This window comes from Peromyscus californicus, unplaced genomic scaffold, assembly GCF_007827085.1.
Source record: "Peromyscus californicus insignis strain IS unplaced genomic scaffold, ASM782708v3 Scaffold_16__1_contigs__length_79575227, whole genome shotgun sequence".
In the NCBI taxonomy this organism is placed as follows: Eukaryota; Metazoa; Chordata; class Mammalia; order Rodentia; family Cricetidae; genus Peromyscus; species Peromyscus californicus.
Genome location: NW_026294458.1, coordinates 22,444,267 through 22,471,271, shown reverse-complemented (window position 1 = coordinate 22,471,271; position 27,005 = coordinate 22,444,267). Strand labels below are relative to the sequence as shown.

The 27,005-nt window shown below is 44.4% G+C and overlaps 1 protein-coding gene across 2 annotated transcripts in view; it reads left to right on the top strand.

The window, feature by feature from the left end:
- Cfap91 (cilia and flagella associated protein 91) overlaps positions 1-24,204 on the top strand; it is a 48,097-nt gene extending 23,893 nt beyond the window's left edge. For both annotated transcript variants that reach the window (XM_052740674.1, XM_052740675.1), the window contains 9 exons: positions 884-1,066; positions 1,895-2,037; positions 11,541-11,657; positions 12,869-12,937; positions 14,337-14,483; positions 17,225-17,446; positions 20,041-20,189; positions 20,821-20,912; positions 23,586-24,204. In XM_052740674.1, the coding sequence (XP_052596634.1) occupies positions 884-1,066; positions 1,895-2,037; positions 11,541-11,657; positions 12,869-12,937; positions 14,337-14,483; positions 17,225-17,446; positions 20,041-20,189; positions 20,821-20,912; positions 23,586-23,881 (1,418 nt within the window). In that variant the 3' untranslated portion in view covers positions 23,882-24,204. The remainder of the gene's footprint in view (positions 1-883; positions 1,067-1,894; positions 2,038-11,540; positions 11,658-12,868; positions 12,938-14,336; positions 14,484-17,224; positions 17,447-20,040; positions 20,190-20,820; positions 20,913-23,585) is intronic.
- Positions 24,205-27,005: the final 2,801 nt, after the last annotated feature.

The window sequence follows — 27,005 nt, the reverse complement described above, 5'->3', positions numbered from 1 at the left end:
CTGTGAAAAATTAGGTGTGGCCATGTGTTCAGATGTTGACATTTTTTCTTTTCAATACATGACTAGTTAGTAATGGACTTGAGCATGTTTTATAGATAAATAGTCGAATGCCAACTATTTCACAAATTCTAGCACTCCACGTCACATAAAAAGCCCTGCAGATGAACCCTAAGCAGCAGGTAACAGGTGCAAGGCAGCAGTGGCCCTGGGCCCTCCTGCAGTATAACCCTTCACTCTTGTAACAGGGCTTCCCTGTTAGCACTGGCCTAGGGAGAGCTGGGGAAGGGGATGGCTCTATGGGGAGACGTGAAGGAAGAGCACATGAGTGTGAACGTGTGACTCCCCAGATGAGTGAGTGTTTGGATATGCACAAACGCACTTTCTCCCTCCACCCACCAAGCACATGGATATGATGCTCACAGGAAGGGCCTGCTTCTGAAACCCTAGTGTTAGCCAGCATGAACCTGCAATACTCCCTCTGCTAAGAGGTGGGCTGATCTAGCAGTCCACTTAACATTTATTTTCTATTTACTTTGGGTTACTTTCAGTTACTTCAACTTCTATTGACTGCTTCTTCTTAGCCCAGAGCTTGCCGTCATCAAAGGGATGTGTGGGGGGTGGGAGGGGGGTGCATGTGCGCATGCATGACTCCACATTGAGGACACTAGCTGCTGATTAAGTTTCTGCCACCCCTGCCTGTCCGAGCCACACAGGTGGCAGGCAGACCTGCTCCTACCGCTGCATTCTGGCTGTCCTGGGCCATGGTAAAATTCCATCAGCTCCATATCCTCCTGGTGAATCAACCTAGAGTTGCTTTACTCTTCGGCCTTTATAATTCAGAGCAGTATCTGGGAGAGAATCGTGACAGTGCTTTTTATTTCAGCCCTGAGGAAACTTGCAGGAAGAGGAAGGAATATAGAAGGGAAGCTGAAGAGGAGAGACATTATTAGAGAGTATTCCGATTTTGCATCTCAGGTCTACGGACCTTTGTCTCGCCTTGGCCGTTTCCCAGACAACAACTCGGAGGACTTTGTAGTCAGAAACCGCTACCTCAACACCTATGAAGGTAAACAAACCTATGAAGGTAAGCAATAGAATACTTTAAAAAGCACCAACAAACAGGCTTCATCTGCTTGTCAACACAGCTTCAGAGGCAATAAAAACTCAGACTCAACGAAGAGAAAAGCCCTGTAGAATGATTAACAAAGAGCAAATTCAGTTAGCCCCTGAACATGGTGGCTAGGGGTAGTAGCCAATGTCTGCGGTTCCAACCCCTCAGAGCTGGAGACAGGCAGACTTGCTTAGCAAGATTTCTACCTAAAAGCAGATGCCAGCAATCAAGTTTTAAAATGTATTTTTGTTTAAAAACAAACCTTTACACCAGGTTTATGAAACAAACAAGATATTTATAATGAGATTAAATATGTCAAAAGTCTAGAAGACAGGGCAGAGTCACCAGATAGTCAATTCATGAAGAATTCTGTGCCTCTTATGAAGCCCAAGAGACTTGTTTAAATTTTTGTAAGTTCAGCTCACAAGCCAACACACCATCTAGCCAAGATCACGAGTTAGAAGTCAAATTCTTGAACCTAGAGCCCTGGCTGGTGTCTCCAGAGCAAAATACCATGGGTTGGTGAACACCCACTTTAGACTGTATAGACTTGCTGCTGGCGACTGGTTACACTTTCTATAGGACACATATTTATTTTAGAATAGTTTCTCACTGTACCATCCAAGTCACTGAGAACAGACGCTAACTCCACATACTCCACACTTTAGAAATAGTTCATGCTCTTAAGAGACGGCACCTTCCAAAGCTCCCAGACCTCACGGGACACTCTCAGCACATTAAATGTAAGCACTGGACACTAACACCCCACGCTTCCTGCCGCAGGGTTAATGGAACTTGAATCATGTCTCCCCGATTTTGTGACACAACCAAGATTCAAAGCTCCAAAGCCCAGAGTCATTACCACCAAGGCCGGCTTTCTGAAGAGGACCGCGCGGATGGACTACGAGCTGGCAGAGGTTCACAAGGTATAGTGGGACTCTGAAGACCAGACGTTTCCACTCACTCCGACTTCTGCAGAGGAATGCTGCACCCTGAATTGCCTATCGTCATGGGCAGCAGTGACTATGCATCCGAAACACAACCTGCATTCTCCAGACTTCCTCTCTCAGAGGTCCCTGATCTAATGTGCAAGTCCACCTTCACTTCAAACTGTGACAGGCCTTTCTAGGGGTCAGCTTCCTCTATCCAGAAGTTCTGGCTTTCTAAAAGGGTTTCCACTTGGGCTCTGTATAGGGTAAAATCTGAAACCATGGAGGTTAGCAAATTCTAGTATTAGGAATTACTTTGTTAAGAGCCTTAACAGGTTCTGTTTTCTTCCTTTTATGTTTGCTGTGAGGGCACCATGAAGAAGAGGAGATGTGACTGATTTCTTTTCCATCTAGTTTAAAAGTCAACTAAGCAAGAAAGTTTGATGGCCATCAAATGCCAGCATCAGAATCCCATGGAGAGCTTGTTAAAATGTGCTGCTAGGCTCTAGGCTCCTCTCAACAACCGCACCCCCCCCCCCCCCCCGCCCCCGCAAGAGTTTCTGCTCAGCAGATCTGGGCGAGGCTGTGGAGATGGGCAGTCTTCACAAGTCTCCTGGTGATCCTTTGCTGTTGCTGTAGGCCCAGGAGCCGCACTTTGGAATCCCAGGTTTATGACATCCTCCTGTCCACAGACCTTCGCTTGCTCCACTGATTCCTGTACCATATAACAATCTATGGGAATCAAACTCATCAGGAAAAAAAAATAGGACCTTGAGGACTGGGGGGGATGGCTCAGTCTGTAAAGAACTTGCTGGGCAAGCATGAGAACCGAAGTTCAACCCCCAGCACACAGGTAAGAAAGCTGGGTGTGGTTACGAGTAGTTATAATCCCATCACTGAGAAAACAGACCCGGCATCCCTGGCACTCACTGGCCAGCTAGCCTGGTGTAATCAGCACGCTCCAGGTCCCACTGAGAGATCATGAAAAAACCAAGGAGGAACCTCTCAAGGAACAACACCTGAGTTTGACCTCTGATCTCCACACACATGAGCATGCACATATACCTACACATACACATAAGAACACAAACACATGTGAACACACTCACATGCACTTTGAAAGAGCTTAGGACCTTGATAATGATCGCATATACTTCTTCCCCTACCACATCCATCTGCGTTCACCTTTCCTGAACCCTGTGCTCACCAGTCTCATTTTCTGTGAGAATTTCTTCCCCGTACTTTGTATTGTGTTACGGAAACTCTCTTTCCCTCCTGATTTGCTAAAGCTTTTGATCATGTGCTTACGTTACTTTATCCGATGCTCAATGATGTTTTCAGAGCAATGTTTTACATATCCTAATCTGTCCTGCATCAATGGCTGACCTTGCTTTGATCAAGATACATCGCTCATTTTAACACATTGTTGGATCTGGTTTAACGTTGTGCTTCTCTGCTGGCGGGTGAGATGGCTCCCTTATTCTTCCTTCCAACTTGTCCACGTGTGGCACCAGAGTTGAACAGGTCTCCTGAAGTGACCTGGGAGCATCCCTTCTTCCTTCTCCTCTGAGAAGAATTTAAACAAGACGGAGACGATCTGTCCCATCAGTGTGGAAGGATGTACAAACATAGCTATGTAGGACTGGTATCTTCATGGAAAAGAACTTGACCTGGGCTTCAATCTCTTGACAGAATGTACAGCTCCTTTGCATCACTGTGGTGAATTATATTATTTAGAATCTCATTTCATCTGTTCAACTTTTTGACACGATCACTGCTCATATTGCTTTTATAATATTTTGTTTTATATATAACCATGTCCATTTTTTTCATTCGTAACATTGTTTATATCTTAACTCTTTTTCCTTAATCTTTTTTACTGGAGTGCAACTCATTTTCTCAGAACTATTTTTTCCAAACAATGAATTCTCAGGTTTAGATAGATATTCACACCACTTTCTCCTCTTGTATTTATTATATTTCTTTCTCTTTGAGTTGTTCTGTGATTATTTTCATACACTAGGAGAACTGAATGTGTAGATTATCAATTTCAATAATTCAGCAATTTATGTAAGTAATTATGTAATAATTCAACAATTTATGTAACTAAACATTTCCCTTCAAAACGCTGGTTTTTTCTACATCTCATTAGTTTTGATATGTGATGTCTGCCATTCTTAATTTCTAGTATCCAAAAGTATCCAATGTGTCTCTGATCCTGTATTCGATGTGTTATAAAATTTCCCAGTATGTAGGAATTTTAACTGAGTTTCTGGTGAGCTTCTAGCTTATGGGCACTGTGGTTAGAGTCCAGAGTCACTTTGGTACCAACAATTTGAAGTTAGTGAGGCTTTGGGCTGAAGGCGTGAGTCAGGGCACATAACATCCAGCATGGACAAGGCCCTGCTTGTCCTAGCGGTGCCGAGAGGGTGAGGCAGAGAGCGAGGAGAAGGGCAGGGAAAGGAGGGAGAGACTAGAATGTCATCATTCTTATAAATCGATACATGCCCATCTTCAGATAACATCTGTTTTTATACTGTGCCTCTCCGACGTGTGGGACAGATTGTTTCCAAGGCCCCTCCATCCCTGGGACATAACTGTCATTCAGCTCACTGGCAGTGTGCTTTAAACACACAATACAGTTTCACTCTCTTGAGTTCTTTGATACGAGGCTCATGCAGCCCAGGTAGGCCTTGAATAACCGTGCAGCTGAGGAAGAACTTGAACTCCTGATTCTCCTGCCTCCACTTTCCAAGTTCAGGGATTATAGGTGTATGCCAACACACTTGCCACGTTTTTTACCTTTTTTGCTTAAAAAAAAAAAAAAAAAGGTTTTCTCTTTGATTGATGAAAAAGAAAACACAAACAAACAAACAACAACAACAACAAAAAAACAGGGACCCAGGAGATGGCTCAGCAGATGAAGGTACTTGCTGAGGAATCCTGGCAGCCCGAGTTCAATCCTCAGAAAGGCTGAAGGAGAGAACTGATTCCACAAAGTAGTCCTCTGACTGCCACATGTGCACATGGCACACACACACACACACACACACACACACACACACACACACACACACGTGCACACCACGATGACACCGAATATTTTAAAAATTAAGAAAGAACAAAACAAAAGAATTTATTTTTATTTACCTTTGTTGGTTCCTCCTCTGCCACACTTCCTATCTTTATAGATGTGTAAGTCTCTGACACCTGTCATTTTTTCCCGCCTTAAGAATTTGATCATTTTAGGCGTGGTCTGCCAGCAGTGAGCTCCAGGGTTTGTGTCCAAGGTCTTTCTCCTCTGCTTTCAGCTGGAGGAAGGAGGTAAAAATTCACGCACAATAAAGTCCACCCTTTAAAGTGTACAGTTCAGTGGCTGTTAGCGCGTCTACAAGGTTGTGTCTGTCATCACTATCCATCATCCCCCCAGAAACAAACCCCATACCTCTTAGCAGTCACTGCCAGTCCTTCTCTCTCATTCCCTGGCCATCTCTGTTCTACTTTCTCTTTATGGAAGTGTCTGTTCTGAATATACCGTACAAAGAGAGTCCCACAGTAAATAGCATCTCTTGACTAGCTCCATTCATCTAGCCTTGTGTTCTTGAGGTCCACTCATATCTAGCACAGTTCCAGGTCCTGGTCCTCATTCTTTTTTATGACTGCATAATATTCCATTGTGTGGATATGCCACATTCTACTTCTCCACTCTTAAGCTGATAAACATTTCATTCTTTCTACTATTCATACTGTAGACTTCTGTGTTCTAGTTTTGGATAGACATGTTGTTTTTGGTTCTTTTGGATGTATCTCTAGGAGTAGGATCATAGGTCAACAGCAGTTGTTTCACTTTTCGAGGAACTTCTTGATTTTTCTTTTTCTTTTCTTTCTTTCTTTTTTTTTGTTTTTCGAGACAGGGTTTCTCTGTGTAGTTTTGGAGCCTGTTTTGGATCTCGCTCTGTAGATCAGGCTGGCCTCGAACTCACAGAGATCCACCTGCCTCTGCCTCCCAAGTGCTGGGATTAAAGCCGCCCGGCCGACTACACTATTTTTATCTCAGTGGCAGTGTGTGCGGGATCATTTCTGTACATCCTTTCTGCCTCTTGTTGCCTGTTTTCTTCTAGCCATTTCAATAGGAGGGAGATGGTGTCTCCGTGTGGTCTTGGTTTGCATTTCCCTGACGATTGATGACACTAAGGATCTTTTAAGGCACCTGTTGGCAATTTGTATGTCTTTTTAAATCATGTCTGTTTGAATATCTTGTCCACTTTAACGGCTAGTTGTCTTTTTATTACTGAATTTAAAAATATTCTAGAGACTAGACCTTCATCACTTTGAAGTTGTCCTCCCATTCTGTGGGTTATCTTTTCACTTCCAGACAGTGTCCTTCAAAGTGCAAAGGTTGTTTAGTTGGTTGTTCGGTCTTTTCACTTTTAAAAGAAATTTATCTTATTGTTTTAAGAGAGTGTGTGGTGTGGTTTGTATGTGTGTGTATGTGTGCATCAATGCAGGTGCCTGAGGCGGCCAGAAGAGGGTGTTAGACACCCTGGAGCTGGAGTTACAGGTGGTTGTGAGCCGCCTAATGTGGGTGCTGGGAACCAAACTCTGGTCCTCTGCCAAGAACAGCACATGGGCTTAACTTCTCGGCCAAGTTTCCATCCTGAATCTCGTCTCGCCCTGTACAGAACTCTACCCTCAGCCTTTGTCTCTCCTTCACCATCTGATCGATTGCAACTTCTAGCTGGAAATCTGCGGTCATCTCATCGTCATTAGAGGAAAGGTAGTGATTCCCACACCCTCCGGTGTCTTCCAGGGGCTTCTCTGTTTGGGGCTTTCTTCAATTTAAGGAGGCTATGTATGCACTTTTGTCTTTATTTGAGGTGTTTATCTTATTTGCTGTTCCTTAAGTTTCCTAGCTCCTTAGCAAGGTCTTTAGAATAATTCTGGAAAGTTTCAGCCATTACTGCTTGAAATATTTCTTTTGTTCTTCCCTTCCTCCCTCTCTTTTTCTCTCTTTGGCTTCCTCTCCTCTTCCTCCCTTTTCTTCATCTTCCTTTCCTTTTTCAGACAGGGCCCATGTAACCCAGGCTGGCCTCAAACTCACTGTGTGGCTGAGGATGAGTTTAAACGTCAGATCTCCCTGTCTCTACCTCCTGTGAGCTGCGTCATGGCCGTGAGCCACACTGCTGCTTCTGTGTAGTGCTGGGATTGAACCACCCGGAGCTTCAGCAAGCCCTCTGTCAATGCCCAGCTCCTCCACTCTTTTCTTAGGATCTGGTATAACATTTGTTATGCGTTTTGCTCTTATTTCACAATTCCTAGATGTTCTGTTCTGTTTGTTTTCTTATTACAGTTCACACTGGGATACTTCTGTTGAACACTTTCAAGTTATTCGATTCTTTGGCTGTGTTAAGTTGGTTTAGAGCCTATTAAAAGCATTTTCCATTCTGTTACTGCATTTTGCTCTTCTAACTATGCACTGTGGTTCTGTTTGAACGTTTTCATCTCTCTTTGCATTGCTTTTCTGTCCTTGTGAGTTGTCTATTTACCACATCAGTTTCCTTAGCAAATGAATCAGAGATATTTGTAAATCTCTGATGATTCCAACATGTGCATGCGTGAGTCTTGTTGGTTTGTCCATTTAGATAGACTGTGTTCTTTCTTGCTTTTTAGTATACTTTCTAGGATATAGCCTAAAAGTGACAGTCTAACATCTGGCACCAGATAATAAGAACTAAAAAAGTAGGTCCCATTGTAGTGTTCTATTAATCCTGCTGGGAGGAGCTGGATCATGTTTCCTGTCTGATGGATCTGCAGGTATTGGAAGTGTTGCGTTATTGTGGTATCCTTGTTTCTGTTTTTCCTCTTGGGTTTGGAGTGAGGTGCATTTACATGGAACCTCCTGGTTTGGAATATCAGGTTCTAGAGACTCATCAACATCAGGTTGTTAGGCAAGCATCTTCCCAAGGCTAAACTATTTGGAGAATCCAGGATTATATGAGGGAGGGGTGATGAACATCTTTCAAAGGTTCTTTGTGAGCTATGCCAGAGGAACCATGGAGGAGAATTGCCCAGAATGGCCTGAAATAATTGCTACAGTATATTTTCAAGCCATTCTTGGTAAAAAAGATTAAGTTGGAGAAGCACATGTAGGTGGACAGATGAGTTGGCTCAGCAAGTAAAGGCACTTACTACCCAATCTGACCCGAGTCCCATCCCCAAGACCCACAGGGTGGAAGCAGAGAGTCAACTCCTGAAAGTTTTCATTTGATCTGCACATACACGTGTACACATACACGCTCACACAAACACACTAAACAAACAATTTTTAAATATGTCTGTAGTGAGATAAAGTTTCCCTATGTGACTCATGCTAGTGTGGGCCTCATGACTCTCCTACTTCAGCCTTCTAAGCACTGAGATTGCAGGAATGATCCGCCATGCCCAGTCTCATTGGAGTGTGGGGTGAGGTTGGGGGTGGGGGGGGGTGCGTGGGGGGTGCACGTGCACTCACATGTGTGGGCCCAAGGTAGATGTTGGGTATCTTTCTCAGTTGCTCACCACCTTGTTGAATTTTGAGATAGTGTCCTTCACTGAACCTAAGCCCCAGGCATCCTCCTGTCTCTGCCTCCCCAGGGTTAGGCTTACAGGCACACGCTGCTATAAACAGGCACCTGCTTAAATAGATTCTTAGAAGTCAGAAGAGGGTCCTCGTACTTGCTCAGCAAGGACGTCACTGACTGAGCCACTTCCCCAGCCCCATATAGGCATCTTTTAAAGCTTTTGTTTCTTTTTGGTACTGGAGGTTGAACTCAGGCTTCACGCATGCCAGACTAACATCTATCACTGAGCTCAGACCCAGCCCTGAACATCCTTATAGAAGTTATAAATACATAAAACATCCTTATAGAAGTTATAAAAGGGTCGGGTGATGGTGGCTCATGCTTTTAAGTCCAGCACTTGGGAGGCAGAGCCAGGTGGATCTCTGTAAGTTCGAGGCCAGCCTGGTCTACAGAGCGAGATCCAGGACAGCCACCAAAACTCGAAAAACCAAAAAAAAAAAAAAAAAAAAAAAAAAGAAAGAAAAAAAAAGTTATAAAGTATGTCTGCTCTTGGTTTTGGTTTTTTAAACTTGGTGTCTTGATATCTATCTATGTGACTATTACCAGCTATCTTACCATTTTTAGCACTTTAAAGATGGATTGTTGTATGTGGTCAAAATATGGAATCAGCCCCCTTACTAGTAGATATCTAGGTTGTAGATCTTTTAGCACTGAACCCAAAGCTTCAGTGACTCCTGCCTGCACCATTTGGTAGATGGGTGAACACATCTGATGTTCTTAGACACGGAATTGCTATATGCTGTACAGACTTCTCTTTGGGCCACCAGCTCACAAATAATGACACACAGAGACTTATTATTAATTTTCAAGGCTCAGTCTATAGTTTAGGCCTGTTCCTAACTAGCTCTTATAACAAAAATCAACCCATATTTTTATTAATCTATGTTCTACCACATGACTTTTACCTCTATCCCATTCTGTGTCCCTCTCATTCTGCGTCTGGCTGGCTTCTCTACCTCACTTCTTCCCAGAGTCCTCTCTGTGCCTGGAAGTCCTGCCTGTACCTCCTGCCTAGCTATTGGCCATTTAGCTCTTTATTAAACCAATCCAAAGGTGCCATAAGCAAAGACACATCTTCACAGTATACAAAAAGATTATTCCACAACAGTGTGCATTTATCATTTTGATGAATATTGCCAAATTTTCTTATATAAATATCTGTTTCTGCCATACATATAAATGCCCATTTCCCCCCATCCTTACCAACCTTGGTTTTGTGATTTCATGTGGTATGGCCCCGGGCTCTGCTCTCTGAGTTCCCCAGCTGTCTGCATGTTAATATCTGCCCACGGCTGCCCAGAACTGACGTCAATTGCTGACAGTTTTGTTTTGGACAAATCCAGAATTTCTATCACCTATTGCAGTTAAGAGATGCTAAATTTCACTTATGCTTTGTGAAATTTCACTAGTTTCAACTTTTAGTGGTGTGTGTGTTTAGACATTACTTGCCTGTGCTTTTATGAAAAACATCCTGTAAAAAACGATTTTATGACAAAAATGAACTAATGTATAGGATTTAAATCATAACAGGAGAACTTTTAAATTTAAAAATTTCCCCCGTGGCTAAAATGGAATTGCTGAAATAAACCTTGTGTATAATTTTGACAGGGTTTTTGGTGATACAAAAAGGGAGAAACATGAAAAAATACAGAACACACGCTCTACCACCAGAAAATGAGTTAATTTTTTTTAAAATTCACACTTCCAGGCCAAAGGGAAGGTCTCTCTCCGCTTAGAGACAGAAGCCGTTCAATCTTCTCCAGCTCCTCTGCAACAGCAAAACACACTAAACATTTAACCACTCCCTACACAGGAGAATCTCCTAGTTTTTAATATTTATTTAAACACAATAAATTAGTGATGTGTGAAAGCAGAAGCTTGGACTTACACATGTGTGCACACAGGACAGAACCTTTTAAAAATAAAAAATAGCCGGGCGGTGGTGGCGCACGCCTTTAATCCCAGCACTCGGGAGGCAGAGCCAGGCGGATCTCTGTGAGTTCAAGGCCAGCCTGGACTACCAAGTGAGTTCCAGGAAAGGCGCAAAGCTACACAGAGAAACCCTGTCTTGAAAAACCAAAAAAAAAAAAAATAATAAAATAAATAAAATAAAAAAATTAAAATAAAAAAATAAAAAAATCCCACAGATCTCTAATTGAGAGATTAGGTTGTACCTATTTTTGGTACAAAAGTAGGTAGGGGCTGAAGAGACAGCTCAGCAATTAAGAGAGCTCACTGCTCTTGGAAAGGACCCAGATTTGGTTTGCCAAGGACCAGGGTTCAGTTCCCAGCACCTACATGGTGCTCACAATCACCGTAACTCCAGGTGTGAGGGATCTGACTCCCACTTTTGACTTCTGAAGGCTTCTGCACACACACACACACACACACACACACACACACACACACACACACACAAGTGAATATATGTACACTCAGGTATGCACACATACTCATAACATAAAATTAATTAAGTCTATTTAAAAATAGATGCCACGTTTATTCAGTGGTTAATGTATTCTAATTTGTTTCTTTTATGTGCATTGGTGTTTTGCCTGCATGTATGTCTGTATGAGATGTCAGATCTTGGAGTTACAGACAGTTGTGAGCTGTCATGGGGGTGCTGGGGATTGAACCCAGGTCCTCTGGAAGAACACCAGTGCTCTTAACCACTGAGCCGTCTCTCCAGCACCCGGGTTAATGTATTCTTAGCAATGTTATAGCACATGGTGGGGAATACATGCGCCCCAGGCAGAACTTTCTCAGCTAACCTTGAATCCAGGCATGGGGATCCAGATTGATATCCAGATCTACAGTCCAAATCTGGCACTGGGGGAAGGTGGAAAAATAAGGGATGACATTGGCTGGCATTTCTTTCAGGCGCTGCTGGATAAGAAGAATAAAGTCCTAGAAGGAAGGAAACCCCTGCGACTCCTGCAAAAGAACCCCCTCCCCCAGACTCGGCTCCCAACCCCCACGTTGGAGATGAGTTCCTCGGTAAGTCGGAAACTTTCACGTGACACACTGAGTTCAGGACTGCAGTCAGTTCACACTTAGGGTAGTTTGGGTTGGAAACGAATGTGAGCTAGCAGCGTTAGTGTCTCAAGCTCCGATTTAAAATCAGTTCCCTCTCTTTTAAATTTCTATTGAGATTCATTTAATTTTTTTATTTTATGCATACGGGCATTTTGCCTGCACACGTCTGTGCACCACATGCATGCATTGACCACGGAGGCCATTGAGGACACTGGATTTACTCTGGAACTGGAGTTACAGATGGTTGTGAGCTACCATGTGGATGTTGAAAATGGAAACCCATCTCTTCACCCACCCACCCCCAGTTCCCTCTTAATTTGTATGTATCAAACATCTAACTCATACAAATATAATCCATGTGAAATCTAAACTTTTCAGTTTTTTCAAGAGTAAAAACACAAAGGATACAAAGTAGCTATGAGAAGGTAATCCCCATGTATAATACAAAAAACGAGGAGGAGGTGGGAAGGGATGAGGGGTAGGGGGGAGACAGAGAAGGAGATAGCCTGGCATGGCGGCACACCCCTGTAATCTCAGCACTGAAGCCCAAGGCTCCTCCCTTATTCTCCACCATGACGTCCTCCCAATTCGCGTGTGCTCTGTTTTAAACCCACCGAGTCTGGCATGTGCATGGGCACAGGACCGTGGATTGGAGCATGGGTAGCTTCTCAGGGGTTACATCCCTGAAGAAAACGGTCCTCCCCTCTCCTAGCACTGGAACGATGGTTTAAATTGATTTCTGTAGCGGATGACTCTTGCCCACTGTAGTCTGATTTTGCCAGTTCAGCTAACTCACGTGAAAAGCACCCTACTCTAGCTTACTTCCTTCATCGTTCATAAGCGACCATGAAAATCCCGGTGTTAAAGGACATCATTAGCTGCACTTGTGACTTCAGAATGATGTTGTTGGGAGTGGCTATCTTGGCAGTCCCATCATTTCTTTCTTTTAGTCTATCGTAATGATGTATTATTCATAATTAAAATGATGACTTTTGACGATACAGTAGGTAATATCTACGACCCTGTGTGTTGGACGACAGCAGACCCACACCTTAGCCCTCTTTCCATTCTTTTGGCATAGACTGAAGTCTCAGGCTTGAACTAGGTCCCCCAAAGTGTTTGCTGCTCGAGCTGCTGCTGTCCTCACCCCAATTCTCTCTCTGTCTCTTCAGGAAGGAGACATAGAAATGGCTGTGATCCACTTGCAGAAGTTACTCCGGGGCAGAGTTGTGCAGAACATGGTGCGTAGGTCAGACCCCCGGCCAGCCTTCCTCCTGCTATAGTGAATAGTGGAGACTGCGTCTGTCTGGCTGCCCAGGCGAATCCCCTCCCACACCTCGCTCTCCTGTTCCAGTACTCTGGAATTAACTCCCTCTCCCTTCTAGTGCCGTCCTTGTCCCTCTGGGCCACACACGGTCAAGATGAGAAGAATCACCTGCCGTCCTGTGCCACGGTTGGAACTCAGGCTGTGCGAACTCTTTTTTCCTTCTGCGAAATTGCTGACTCCCCAGATTTGCTTATCTGAATTTTGACTGTTAGAGCATTGCAAACCAAGAAGGATTCCCTAATTTTCTATTATGTCTTAAAACAATTTGTGTTTGTGCAGAGTGGGCAATATCTGTGCTACAAACACATAGTCGTTACAGTTTTGAGCTATATGCCCATGCTATATCCTGTGGGTATCCTCTCTTTTTTCCTACCAGAACTCTCATTTTAGAGGGAAGTAATTTGAGTCTGAGGGATGTTCCCTTAACAACCAGCAGGCCCCGTGCTGGTCCTGACTTGAAGCTTTGGCCGGATGATCTCGGCCACCGCAGCAGGCACACCTCACTTGGAAACCCACTTGAAAGCCCTTTTTCTCGGTTTTCCCTCCTTAGGGCTTCAGTTCTTGAGAGACTCCACTGTGCAGGGCAAGGTGAACGCCTGTGCTGAGCACTGGGCTTCCCTCGCCTCTCCTTAATCCAGACAATCTTGCAGTTCCCTTCAGAGAGCAGATTGTGTGCTACGAGCCAAGGGGCTAGTTCATCGGAAAAGCAAACCGGTCTAGAATAGTGCCATCGCAAGTTGTTGGGTTTTGTTTTTTGTTTTGTTTTTGTTTTTGTTTTTTTGGGGGGGAGTTTTGTTTTTTATTTTGGTTTTTGAGACAGGGTTTCTCTGTGTAGTTTTGGTGCCTGTCCTGGATCTCACTCTGTAGACCAGGCTGGCCTCGAACTCATAGAGATCCACCTGGCTCTGCCTCCTGAGTGCTGGGATTAAAGGCATGTGCCACCACCGCCCGGCCCTGTTTTTTGTTTTGTTTTGTTTTGTTTTGTTTTTAAGGAGACATAGGAATTGAGTGACAGACTTTAGTTTTGCTGTAGTTGCTACCTTGTCTGTGGGAGGTGGAGCAACGCGCGCGCGCACACACACACACACACACACACACACACACACACACACACACACACATACACACCATGCACGCACTCCTGCACCCATCCACAGAGGGCACATGGGGGAGTGGTTCTCGTTGGTGAACAGCGGACACAGAATTTGCTGCTCACACGTGCCTCCCAGCTCACTGCCTGGCCCTGGCAGTCTTGACACAAGGTAACAGGCAAATCTTTCTTTTTTCCCTTTGTCTTTTTTGCTTTGGCGCAGATGTTCGAGGGCAAGGAGAAGCGACTGGAATTGATCCTGGAGTTGCGCACCAGCCACGCCCTGCAGGAGGATGAGAAGCTAGTGAAGAAAGCCGAGAAGCAAGTGACCCTGGCCCTGCAGCGGCAGAGGAACCTGCATGAGAACAAGGTTCTGCCCTCTGTGACTTGCTGCGCCTTCCCCTCAGTGGTTACTGTCCTCAGCAGCGCTGTAATAACGTTCCGTGAGAAGATTCTAAAATTCCTCCACAGCCCCGGCACACAGCATTCTGTAGCAGCCCACAATGAGTGAGGTGTGCCCTTGTTGAATCGAAAGGACGCTCCGGTCTTAAAAACCAGAAAGAAACCTCAAAACCAAACCAAACAAAGTCGCTTTTCCCAACTCTAAGATTTCCCCTTTCGATTGTTCTTAAACATCGAGTAGTGCTGCTGAACTCCCTTACACCTGGGTTAGCGGCATGGCTAAATGAATAAGAACAACAACAGTAACATGAAGAAAAGTACAATGTGAGATTTCTTATAAAGCATTAACATTTACTGCAGAATTTTGGAGCCACGGGTGAATTGCTCTTGCTGGGTTGAGCTACCCGTTAAATATGCCACTGTCTCGCGATGTTTGGTGACTTTGCCAGGCTCTCCTGCTCTGCCATCTGCCATAAAGGACAGCCAACCCCCCCACCCCGCCGTCCAGCATGCATCCCTCTGTGCTTGCTCTCAAGTGTTTCCGACTCCACTGTAGTCATTTACTCCTGTTCCCAGGTGTCCATAAACCAAACCTAAAAATGCATCAGTTTGCACAGTTTAAAGTAGTAGTACCTACGGCAACAATGACTGACCCGCTTTTAGTGAACACACACGACTCTCGTGCTATATGGGAATTGAGGACAAATAATAACCAACTTGGGAATGACACCAGCTTTACTTTTTGTTTGTTTGTTTGTTTTGTTTTTTGTTTTGTTTTGTTTTTCCAGACAGGTTTTCTCTGTGTAGCTTTGGAGCCTGTCCTGGAACTCGCTCTGTAGACCAGGCTGGCCTCGAACTCACAGAGATCCGCCTGCCTCTGCCTCCCGAGTGCTGGGATTGAAGACGTGCACCGCCACCACCGCCGCCCGGCCAGCTTTACTTGTTTATATGACAGCGATGCTGTGGTGCTCGGTGGGCTTTGGGGAGCAGGTGCAAGTCCACCTAAAAGGAGATCTGAGGAAAGATGGGGAAGGATGTGGAGTGTCTCAGTCTGGTGGTCCTGGAGTCTTGGCGATGTTTGGACAGGGCGTGGAAATCCAGTGAAAGAGTAGATCCTGAGGTGCGGTGGGGAAAATGCTCTCCTTGGCCCTTTGAGGCACATGGAGCTAAGCCAACTGTGAAGCAGACATTCACGTCAGCTAAGCTAGGTGGAAAGGTCTCTTGAGAAAGTGCCACTCCTCCGAAGACTACTTAACTTTGTCCTGCCAAGGTACCCGGTGCAGGGGTCTCAGGGAGGGTGTGTTCCACATGTTCCATTTCTGTGGGAAACTGTTCTGGAAACACAACTCCACTTTGTGATGAATAAATGATACGGCTGCAGCAGTGATGCCCTTCTAAGCACTTTTACTTTCAAATTGCATTTCCTTACCTGAGCATGCCTGGCTACGTTTCCTGGCAAAGGACTGAGGCTGGGCATGAAAAGGCAGCTGTGGAGCTTAGGTTAGCACCTGCCCCTTACCTTGGAAGTGAGAGCGTTTAGGTCCATGACGACAGGGAGAGAACCCGTCTTCTCTGGGCTGAGCATCCACTTGCTGATACATGAAGGAGCAGTGAGTGACATGCCCTAGCTTTACCCTTTTCAGCTCTCCTGTTTAAAAACAAAAAACAAGCCGGGCGGTGGTGGCGTACACTTGGGAGGCAGAGCCAGGCGGATCTCTGTGAGTTCGAGGCCAACCTGGTCTACAGAGTGAGATCCAGGGCAGGCACCAAAACAACACAGAGAAACCCTGTCTCGAAAAGCCAAAAAAAAAAAAAAAAAAAAGTTGAACTTCAGGGCTTTGAAAGTATGTGTGGGTGAGGATGGGGATGAGGGAGCTGATCTAACAACTGCCCTTGACAGACAGCCTCAGCCAGTGACCTCATTGCCCCCCACCCCCACCCGAGACTATTCCTTCCCTTTAGACACAAACCAGAGTGGGCACAGAGCAGAGTGGTCAGTGTTAAAGATGCACTCGGTGGGAAGAAGGGAGACGTTCCCTTATGCTCAGGAGAGGGCAGGGAAACACATCTTAAACACATTTCTTATGTGAAAGCCAGGACATGGATATCCATACATCAGTGCGGCTTACTCCTGGCCGAGCACTCCACGGGCCCCTTACTGTACCTCGGTGATACACGGACATTTAAGCTCTATCCTGTGCTGTTTCAAAGATGATTGTTAATAGCTCTGAAGCTATTAAAAGTCTACAAAGTACCAAGGTTTTCCACTTTCATGCTATTCAATGTTTTACAACTCTTCGAGCTTGTAGAAGACCAGACATTTAAAAATTAAAAGTGCTCATGGGTGAATTTCTATTTTATTAAATTGAATACACTGTTATCTTCTTGTTTTCCTTCATGTCGGACTTTCTGCATAAAATTGAAAAAAAAATTACATTGAGTGTGTCACTGAGAGAATGAGTCAGTGAATCCTCTTCATGACTTAAGAGCTGTGAGCCATGGGGACTGACTGGGCAATCTGCTTTCTCAGATCTAAGCCTGTATTACATTTTCCAATAAGTGCCCAGGGGTGGGACCGCTGGGGCATGGCATTCCCGGTGAAGGCTGTCCCAACAAGAAGTGGCCTTGCTCGGTCATTCTGAGTCACCCAGCTCTTCATAGTCGCCGTTCTGAGCGGAGCTCATCCTCACAGCCTGTATTGTTTTTAAGGTGTCGGTCATTGAAAGCCATCTGGGTGACCTGGAGGGAAGAGTGCTGGCAGACATGCTTGACTTTCTGTCCAAAGAGCTGGTGCGATTGCAGGAGGAGCGGAGGATCCACGCCTTCGCCATGCTGGCTGAGCGCCAACGGCGCATGCGGGAGGCGGAAGAGAGCGGTCGGCGCCAGGTTGAGCAAAGGCGTCTGCAGCAAGAGGACCAGATATTTATGGAGGCAAGTGGGGCGGCAGCCCGGTGTAGGTAAACTCCCTAGATTCCAGGGCCCAGGAGGAGCCAGGTTTAACCAAAGACATCTCATGCTGTGATGTCTCCCGGAATCACACGGACAACTCATGACATAAAACAGGATTTGTGTTTTGTCTTCATTTTATTTAGCAAATACGCTGTTTCCACTCCATATATTGTGGGTACTCCGGAGGGAAGACACAGGCACAGCCCTGCTCTCCAGCAATTTAAATAACATAGAACATGTGCATAATTACAATGAGGCCAAGAATGGAGTCCTCCTTAAGGAATTATGGCCAAAGGGAGACACAGAGAGAAATCAAGAATAATGACGAGTCCATGGCTTATGCATCTGGAAGCTGTGGCTACTCCTTTGGGAGGTAGGAAGCGGAGAGAACAATGGGTCAGAGGTCAGAAGTACAATCAGGAATTCAGCTGAAGCTTAGTTTGGGACTGCCGAGTGGAAAAGGCAGACTTTTCAGTCGCATCTGGGAAGGACACAAAAGAGTTAGCGTTTTTTCGGCCTGCCTTAAGGTCTACTTTGTGCAAGCACATATGTCCTCATGCATACATGGCCGGTATTGAACGCCCCTCATCTCTACTTTATAACCCAGCTATCTAAAGTTCAATGTCTTTATAGCTTGCTTCCTGAATAAACGCTCAGCTTCGTGAGAGCAAGCATGCCGTGTGTTCACATTGTGCTTTCTGCACCATCAACATGGGCCCTGACATACTAGACATTCCACATGTAGGTCTTGGTTGATAATGTACTGAACTGCCATTAAGATGCTAACATCAGGAAGGCGTGGAGCTTAAGGTTGACCTTGGGGTTCAAGGTACATAAAGAGTAACTATCGCATACTTAGGTTGGGCTCCTGGGCCCTCTAAGAAACAGGTCCCGGATAGTTGCTGAGTCCTGGGTATTATCTCAGATTCAAAGAAAAATTCAGACATGAAAATGTTTTTGCCTCCACGAGACTCACAATTTGTTGAGACATATGCATACATGCAAAATACATACATACAAAGCTTAATGTGTCATTGTTGATGCTCTTGATACTTCCTGGGTGTGTATACATGGGCATGTGTGTGTGCATGTGGATGAAACAACCAAAGCTAATTAATTTTGCCTGAGATTACATAGTTAGAGAGCAAAATTCTAAAGCTGAGTAAGTGCTGACTAGGACCGTCGTGAAAGCAGAAAGAGGCTGTGGTCAGGAGGGACCCAGTGGCCTACTTAGGTACTAGCAGCAACTCTACAGATACTGGTTTTGTCCTAATTCATTATACTGTATATTTATGTGCTCTGATTCGATCTCATGATTTTAAGAAATCTTCAAGAAGAAATTAAGGGCCATTATGACAATTCAGTAAATCCTTCAGTGACCTGGGATCCTTCCACCTTCTGCTCTGCAGCCTCTAATATGGCCCCTGTGGCAACTTAAGGTGACAGTTGTCACCACAGGTTTTGTGTCCATGAAATAAAACATAAAAAGAGAGAAAAGGAAGAGAAAAGGGGAAGCGAAGTCTTTCTTTGTAAGAATCTTTTCGAGAAGTTGGGCCTATCAGCTCAGCGCTTATTCTCTTGGTCGGATCTTGGTTATTGTGGCCATGACTAGAACCTACAGGAACTAGGAAATGTAGTCCTTGGGTGCCTGTTTGCCTAGCTGAAATCCAGAGATTCTGTTATTTAACATAAAAGACAGAAAGGGTATTGGGAAATATCCCCTAGCCTCTGCTGCAGTTGGGTGGCTTGGCCAAGTCACATGACTGATAAGGACAACCAGGATCCAAACCAGGTTATTGATCATCACTGTTTTGCGGTGCTTTTTACCAACATCCCAGTAAGATCCACAGTTGTGAGATGGGCTAACTGGATTGGGCTGCTCAGAAAGCACAGGTAGAGGGATGAGAAACAGACTAGTGACTTCATGAAAGAAATTGATGAACCATGAGATCATCAAGTAATGGGGTGTGTGTGTGTGTGTGTGTGTGTGTGTGTGTGTGTGTGTGTGGTGTAGACGAATTTCTAAACAGTCTTATTCAATAAGGAATGCAGAGCCAAATACAGGGGTAATAGCCGAAGAGATCAGAGAAACAGCGAAGAGCCACGACTAGACTTAGCTTACCACCTCGCCCTCGCTTCCCCAGGGAGAACTTCTTCCTGTCTAAACTGCGCTTTTACTGCCTTCCTGTTCTGCCTTCTCATTGGCTCTAAGCCCAGCCACATGACTTCCTCGTCACTGCCTGTCTATACAGACCTCCAGGTCTCTATGGTTAGTACTGGGATTAAAGGCGTGTGTCACCACACTTGGCTGTGTCCTTGACCACACAGAGACTCTGCCTGCCACGTGATCAGATTAAGGGCATAGGCTACCACCGCCAGACTTCTGTTTATGGCTCGCTATATGACCTCTGATCTCCAGGTAAACTTTATTTATTAGCCTACAAATAAAATACCACATTTCAGCACAAATAAAATATCACCACAGTGTGTTTTTTTTGTCTTGTTTACAATAGACGTTCTTAAGCACTATATTAAATAGATACATTATTAATTAAATATATGTTTAATTTCGGCAGCTGATCAAGGTTCACCAAAGTACCGTAACCTCCTATCTGGAAGACATCATACTGGACACCGAAGAGAAAACTGCGGAAGAACAGGCCAGAGCAGAAATTGAGAGGATCGCTGAGGAGATCAATGACATCGCTTATGAAATGGAAAACCGGTATGCAGCGTGAGAAAAGACTGTGAAACGGATGATGACATACCTCTTGCTGTCCAGGTGTAATCTTTCAGACACTTCAGGCCCCACCACAATGGAGAAGCCATGCTTCGGTGCCCATTTCTTTGCCAGCATGACTCGCTGGAACGCCGCATGCCCATACCTCTCTGCGGGAGGAGCACTGGGTATTGAATTCTCTGTTTCCCTCTATCCTGGCTTATTTCCATCCTAAACATCATTACAATACCCAGAACATAAAAGCAAAGTATATATATATATACATATATATATGTATATATATATATGTATATGTATGTATGTATGTATGTATGTATGTATTTGACATTATTTGGACTTAATCCCAAAGTATTTTAGACTTCCAAGCATTTGCTGAATAACAAATGCTTCATAGCAGGCTGGGTAGGGTCAAATTCTAATTTTTTTATGAAGCCGAACGAGCTTGTCAGGAATGTGCTCTTTCAGATCGCCCAATCAAGGGAAAGGTGGCGTTTAGGAGTTGCGTTTAGGAGGCCACACAGATCTCGGCATCTATCAGCAGCCCGAGCAGAGAAACCAGGGGTTTGTGTTTTATTCGTCTGATCGTTTGCTTGATTTTGTTGTTGTTGTTTTCTAGTCGAACGTCTCTTCAGTCAGAGGAGATTGTTGCCGAGTTGGTGTACAGTTTTCTCATCCCAGAGGTACAAAAGGACTTCGTCAAAGAGAAAGGTAAGGGATGGGATTCTAGACAAAGGTGTGGTGGGGTTTCTGAAGAAGCTGTGGGTTCTTGCTTTAGAACTTAACCACTCTCTGTTCCTGCAGTTTGGCTGCAGAACCTAATCACCTCCAGCAGGGGGCAGGATCCGCGCCAGTCAGATTGGCAGAATGCCAAACTTCACTGTCTTTGACCGGAAGTTCTCAGGTTCCCGGGGAGCTGTTTTCCGTGACCCTCAGTTGCAGCCTTCTGCAGACAGAGAGCAGAAACGATGGGTGCTGAAAAGCAGGGGTGCCCAAGGTCTAAGGACATTTTGCTGTTTCCCAGGTCACTGATAGTGCTTCTGCTAGGGTGACATCTCAGTATAACAGTTTCAATTTGTCCTTTGTCGAAAACGACACGTTTTAAAATAATGGTGCTTTTAGTCAATAGAAAAGGAAAGAATACATCTTAAAAGGAAAAGGAATCGGGCCTAGAGAGATGGGTTCGTTAGTGGTTAAGGGCACATACTGCTCTTCCTGAGGACCTGGGTTTGATTCCCAGCACCCATATCAGGTGGCTTACAACTTCCTGTAACCCCAGAGGCAAGGGGATCTGACACCTCTGACCTCTGTGGGGCTTTGCATTCATATGGATATCCCCCCTCCCACATATACATAATTAAAATAATAAAAATAAAAATTTTAAAAAGAAGAAGAAAAAGATTTTTCCAGAACCCTCAAACTGTTGGGGCCAGATCTGATCCCAGAGAGGGGTGTCATTAGGACGAGACTATAAAATAACGACACACAAGCCTTTAGTATGTAGAAACCTCTGGAGAGATTGAAGCAGAAAAGCGTAATATTTGCTTGATTATGGACAAAGGGCTAGTGAGATTCTAATGCATTAGGTCAAAGAATGTTGATATTTTTGCTTACACATGGTAGCATACTTTTAAAACAGGTACTCTCTAGCACTCGGGTCTTAGTCTGTTTACAGTGTCTTTTGTATCTTTCTTGTTTTATTGCAATCAGTGTATTTATACACATCTTGGCTACGATCCTTATATTCCCATCAGAGTAAGTGTTGGACAGCAGAGTGTGTGTGTTTCATGTTTTCACAAAACCACCTAATGGCTGCACAAAAGATGGCTTTGCTCCCACCATGCATTACAGTGTCCATAGTGACAGAGTTAAATATTTAGACCAAGTAATATATATTATAGTATAAAAGGGCTGCTATGTGTTCAAGATCCTTGAGAATTAATGGTAAATATTAAGCCTTCTTCAGAGCCACCTTCCCTAAGGGGATTGAAAGAGATGGAAGAAAAAAACGGGCTTAACATTTATTAGTTTGTAAGCCCGTTTTTATAATCTCTTATAACAGTTATAGGTGCATTCTCATTTTTCAGCCAAGAAAATCAGTGATTGGAAACAAATAATTAGCAGGTTGACTCATGACCGATGTAGCCCCCCAACCCCTGCTTTTTCAACCATGTACTGTGCAAAGTAACTGATACCCAAATAGCAAAGAATACCTAGTACTTTTTAATTTTCCTTTTGGGGAAAGGGTCTCATACATTATATAGCCCAGGCTGGCCCTGAATTAGCAATCTTCTTGCCTTAGCCTCTTTAGTGCTAGGATTACAGGCATGTGCCACCATGTCTAGCCTATGGTACTTCTTACTGTCCTTATCTAGCTAGCTGTGTGGTGTGGGATAGATTATCTAATTAATTCCCTTGTGTCTACACTCTTCTAAAAATGAGACTGCTAATAATATTCTCTTTTAAGGTTGTGGTTGAATTAAATGAGTGATCACATGTCAACTGTTTAAAACTCTCTAGCACAAATTAAGGACAAGTGCAGATTGCTAACATCTCCATCATTATCAACATCCCAAGGGCTTCAGCTGTTGCCTGTATTAAAGCTGAGGAATACATGTCCGTAGGATTCACACCTAGGACTGCCTTCTAAGCTCATAGTCTCAGATGTTCCCACCCACTGTCAGTAGATCTGTTGTTTCTGGGCCTTGGCGAGGCAGAAGAAAGACACAAAAGTGTAGCTGAGGAAAGATGTTCATGCCCTGGCCCCACCATGAGAATGAGAAAGGAATGGTCCAGAGTCAAGATGTACCCATCAAAGGTATGCCCTGGCCCCACCATGAGAATGAGAAAGGAATGGTCCAGAGTCAAGATGTACCCATCAAAGGCATGCCCCCAATGACCTACTTCCTCTACTAAGCCCCACCTCCTAATGGTCCATGCAAATATGACTCAATAGATTCTTTGTTATATAAACTTTATTATTTTTTAAAAAAACCTTTTATGATTAAAAACATCACGCACCAAAATTAACCAGAGCCAAAGTCTATACAGTCAATGAACTTCTATAAGGTTAGGTTTGGCATTTGGATTAACTCATTGGCAAAATTAGAACCTTGATAACCCAATTATTTCTCAAAAGTGCCACAGCTGGTGACCAAGCTTTCAGTGGAAGAACATTTCAAATTCAAAAGATAACAAGTCTGGTTTACTTTTAGAAAATGTCCTTCTAAAACACATAATTGGTCATTTTTATTGAGTACAGTTAACCCAAAGCAGAAAATGTGTTTTGAAAGTTAACGGTTTTTTTTTTCACTCCTATCTTAAAAACACTGAGAAATGGTTTCAAGCAGAAAAGTAAAACCTTTTCCTGTTGCTTTGGTTCAGTGAGGAATGCCCAGCGGAAGCACATTCTGGCAGCTCATGATATCATTCACAGCAACACGGAAGCTATGATCCATAGAAATGCCACCATCTACCAGCAGATGGAGACCCTTCAGCAAAAGCGGTATGAGGACTCAGTCTCAACTACAGAACAGAGTCCAAGTGATATAACAAGTTCACAACAGAGTCCAAGTGATATACCAAGTTCACAGCAGAGTCCAAGTGACATGCCCAGTACACAGCAGAGTCCAAGTGACATGCCCAATGCAGAACAGACTCCAAGTGAGGAAGACGTCTAGGTGAACCTGACTCTTCCATCAGGAAGGAAGCCCAGGAGGAGAGGCAGCTCCATTCAGCTTTAGGAGCTACTCAACCAAGTATGATATGAATGGACTGTTGTTTAAAACAAAAAAACATGAAGCACTTCCATCGAAACTGACTCATCTCATCTAGGTTATGTTGCCTATTGTTGAGTTTATTAGAAAGTTAGAGTTGGTTCTATAGCAATTGGATTCTTGTGATCTAAAGAGTAAGACTGTAGGGTTTTTTTTGGGGGGGGGGGCGTCCTTTTATCATATAAGTGTACTCCATCACAAATAAAGCATCATGGAATGTGTGAGCATTATTTGCAAAGCTTGTTCTCACAGAGATGGACAAGGGGCCCCATAGTGCATTGTGCTCCCTGTAAGCACAGACACAGCATGATGCAGAACCTGTTGAGTTCAACCCAAACATCTGCAGTGCACTCTGGGAGGTGGTGTCAGGCTCAAATAAGTGTGCATATGCATAAAACTAAGATGATCCATATTTGGCATGGGTCTACTCAGTGGGATATAAGACAGGAACACACTGGGTAGGTACAGGACCTGCCTGGTATACAAGCCTCACATCCCAGAGGCTAGAATCTCTTCTGATGATTTTGTTGGCTTAGCTTACAGAGGCCCCCAAACATATCTTCCCACTTAGAAAAGTTAGAATTTTGAGAAAGGTTCACAGCTGTGTTTCCCTGGTGGGCACTAGTGTATGTTTGCAAGTCATCCCAGTACAGATGTGTTTTACCAGTTGGGGCCATTTTTCCCTTAAGTAGTTGGTTGCTTGGTAACACAGTTGACATATAGCACATTACCTACCAGGTTCCTAGGAGAACAGAGCTGAAGAGGCAGCCCACCGAGAGGAGAGTCTTCATTAACCCATGGTTGGTATATACAATATTTGTCAATAAGAAAAGATAAGATAACGTTGTAAAAGATGTTGGCAGTAAGTCAAAGAGAAACAGCAAGAGATCGGAAACAGTGCTCATGACCTCCGGGGTCTGCATGTCACCTTTGTCCAAATAAACTTTGCATAGAACACGTTCTTTAAGGACGAGAAGGCAGGGTGTAGAGAAAGGCTTCCTCCTAGAGAAGCGACCGTGGTCCAAGGACGCTCCAAGTACTTATGAAAATACCACACTGGAACCAGTTTTGTAGGCTAACACACAACAATGAGAGAAAACGATTCCTCATACACAGGCCTGCCCCTGATTTTTGTGAGAGTCAAGAGTAAGAATTGAAAATATTCATTTTTTTTTACAAATTATTTAAATATATATAAATGTAAATATTTAAATATTTACAAACCAGTCTAACACACTCTTAGATAACTTGTGTTCTGCCCCACCCACTTTAAGATAACTTTAAAAAGGGGGTGGGGAGGCAAAAATGTGTGTGATTCGAATAGAAACCAAGCTGTACGTGGATTCTGCTTCAAGCATCTGCCTTGAGTTCTGACCTCCGTTTGCTGGAGGAGCAAGCTAACCCTTTCCTGTCCTCCCCTGTGCGCCTTCTGGTCATTGTGTTTATCACAGCAGCAGAAAGAAAACTAAGGACATGTGTCCTCCAAAGGAGACGGTCCCTCTGAGTCTACCCCATGGGGTCCTCTGTGCTCCGGAGTTCAGCTTAGACCACACACACCCAAGAAGGATGTCAAGAGATTTGGAGAAAGACCGCTGGGCAGGCTGATAAAATCCAGTCTTCCTTCAGCTTTACCTGGATTTACACCACCGGTGTGTCATGCATTTGGTTGGCTCTCTGGGGTTTTTTTTTATTTATACTTTTGTTTACATTTTTATAATTTTTTTACCAAGGACCCTGACTGCCTAGGCTTGCCTCTGGTGCATGCCTCAGGAGCTAATGGTTCTTGTTGTAGCAGAAGGTGATTGGAGTCAGGGCTCAGTTTCTCCTCCTTCCCAGCCATGCCTGGGAGTGACTTGGGCTCCCACCAGGGCCCAGGCTGGGGGGGTCTCAGGAACCACCTGTACAGGGTGTTTTAACTGGCTTCCAAATCAAGCTCTACCTGTCTCAACACTGAGGCTTGGCTGCCCTGAAGCCTCCGTATGCCCTCTAGAACCTGACACAGCATATCCAGAGGAAGAGAGACCAGACAACCCTTCAGACTGAAGAAGAGCATTTCTTTCCTTGGGTAGGTTCCAAACTCGTTCTGGATTCCCTGTGTCTGCCGTAAATAACTTGCCATTTTTTATATGAGATGTAAATCCAAACCTTTGTGTGCCAGAAGAGCTTTGAGAGATGATAAAAGCTGTAATAATTTACCTGTGGCTCCAGGACTTCTGGCCTGTTGCCCAGCCTCAGCTGGAATCCTGCCCATTCTCCTCAGCTACGAAAGTGCCAGACAGTACCCAAAGACCTACCTCTGATCTTGGAAATATGTGTCCCCTTTCAGCCTTCCCAGCCACTTGGGCTGTGGTCCCCAGGTCCCCATAACTCCATGATACTGCCCGGCTACCCCAGCGCTCACTAGACAGGCTCCTTCTGCGGGGACTCCAATCCCTATTTCATTTATTCTAGGTCCCTGTTGAAGGCCAAGGCAACTTTGCAGGCAATGGAATTAACAACAGCTTCCCAGCTCTGGAAGATTTGGGGAGGGGGAGAAAACATCACTCAAAACTTTACAGCTGGGCTGGTTCCCTGTTCCTATTCAGCCTTCTAGAAGGATCTGAGGGAAGAAAAAGCTCTCAGAAACTTCCCAGTGGTCCAGTTGCCTTTTCCTAGACAGCTTTCTGCCCCGAGGTTGGAACTACAAAATCACACCTGTCTCCTTTGTGGTCCGGTTCCTCTCTCCTTCCCACATCAACACGGCGGTGTCATAGTTCAGTACTTTTCTCACTTCCGTGTAAAATGCTGTTGTCCAGGAAAGTGACTTAGAGAAAAAAAAAAAGTGTTAGGAACTGTAGACTCAAAGACACTTTATTTCCAGTGGCAAACACCCTCAAAGAGGCAGACATTGGCCCAGAATTAGAGCAGACACTGAAAACACCCTTCCCCTTATACAGTGAAGGCAACGATGAAAAAAGTGAGGGTATATAACGAGAGTAAATACGGTAATCTGGCCATTGCTAGTTCAGGTGCTGGACTTGGGACTTAG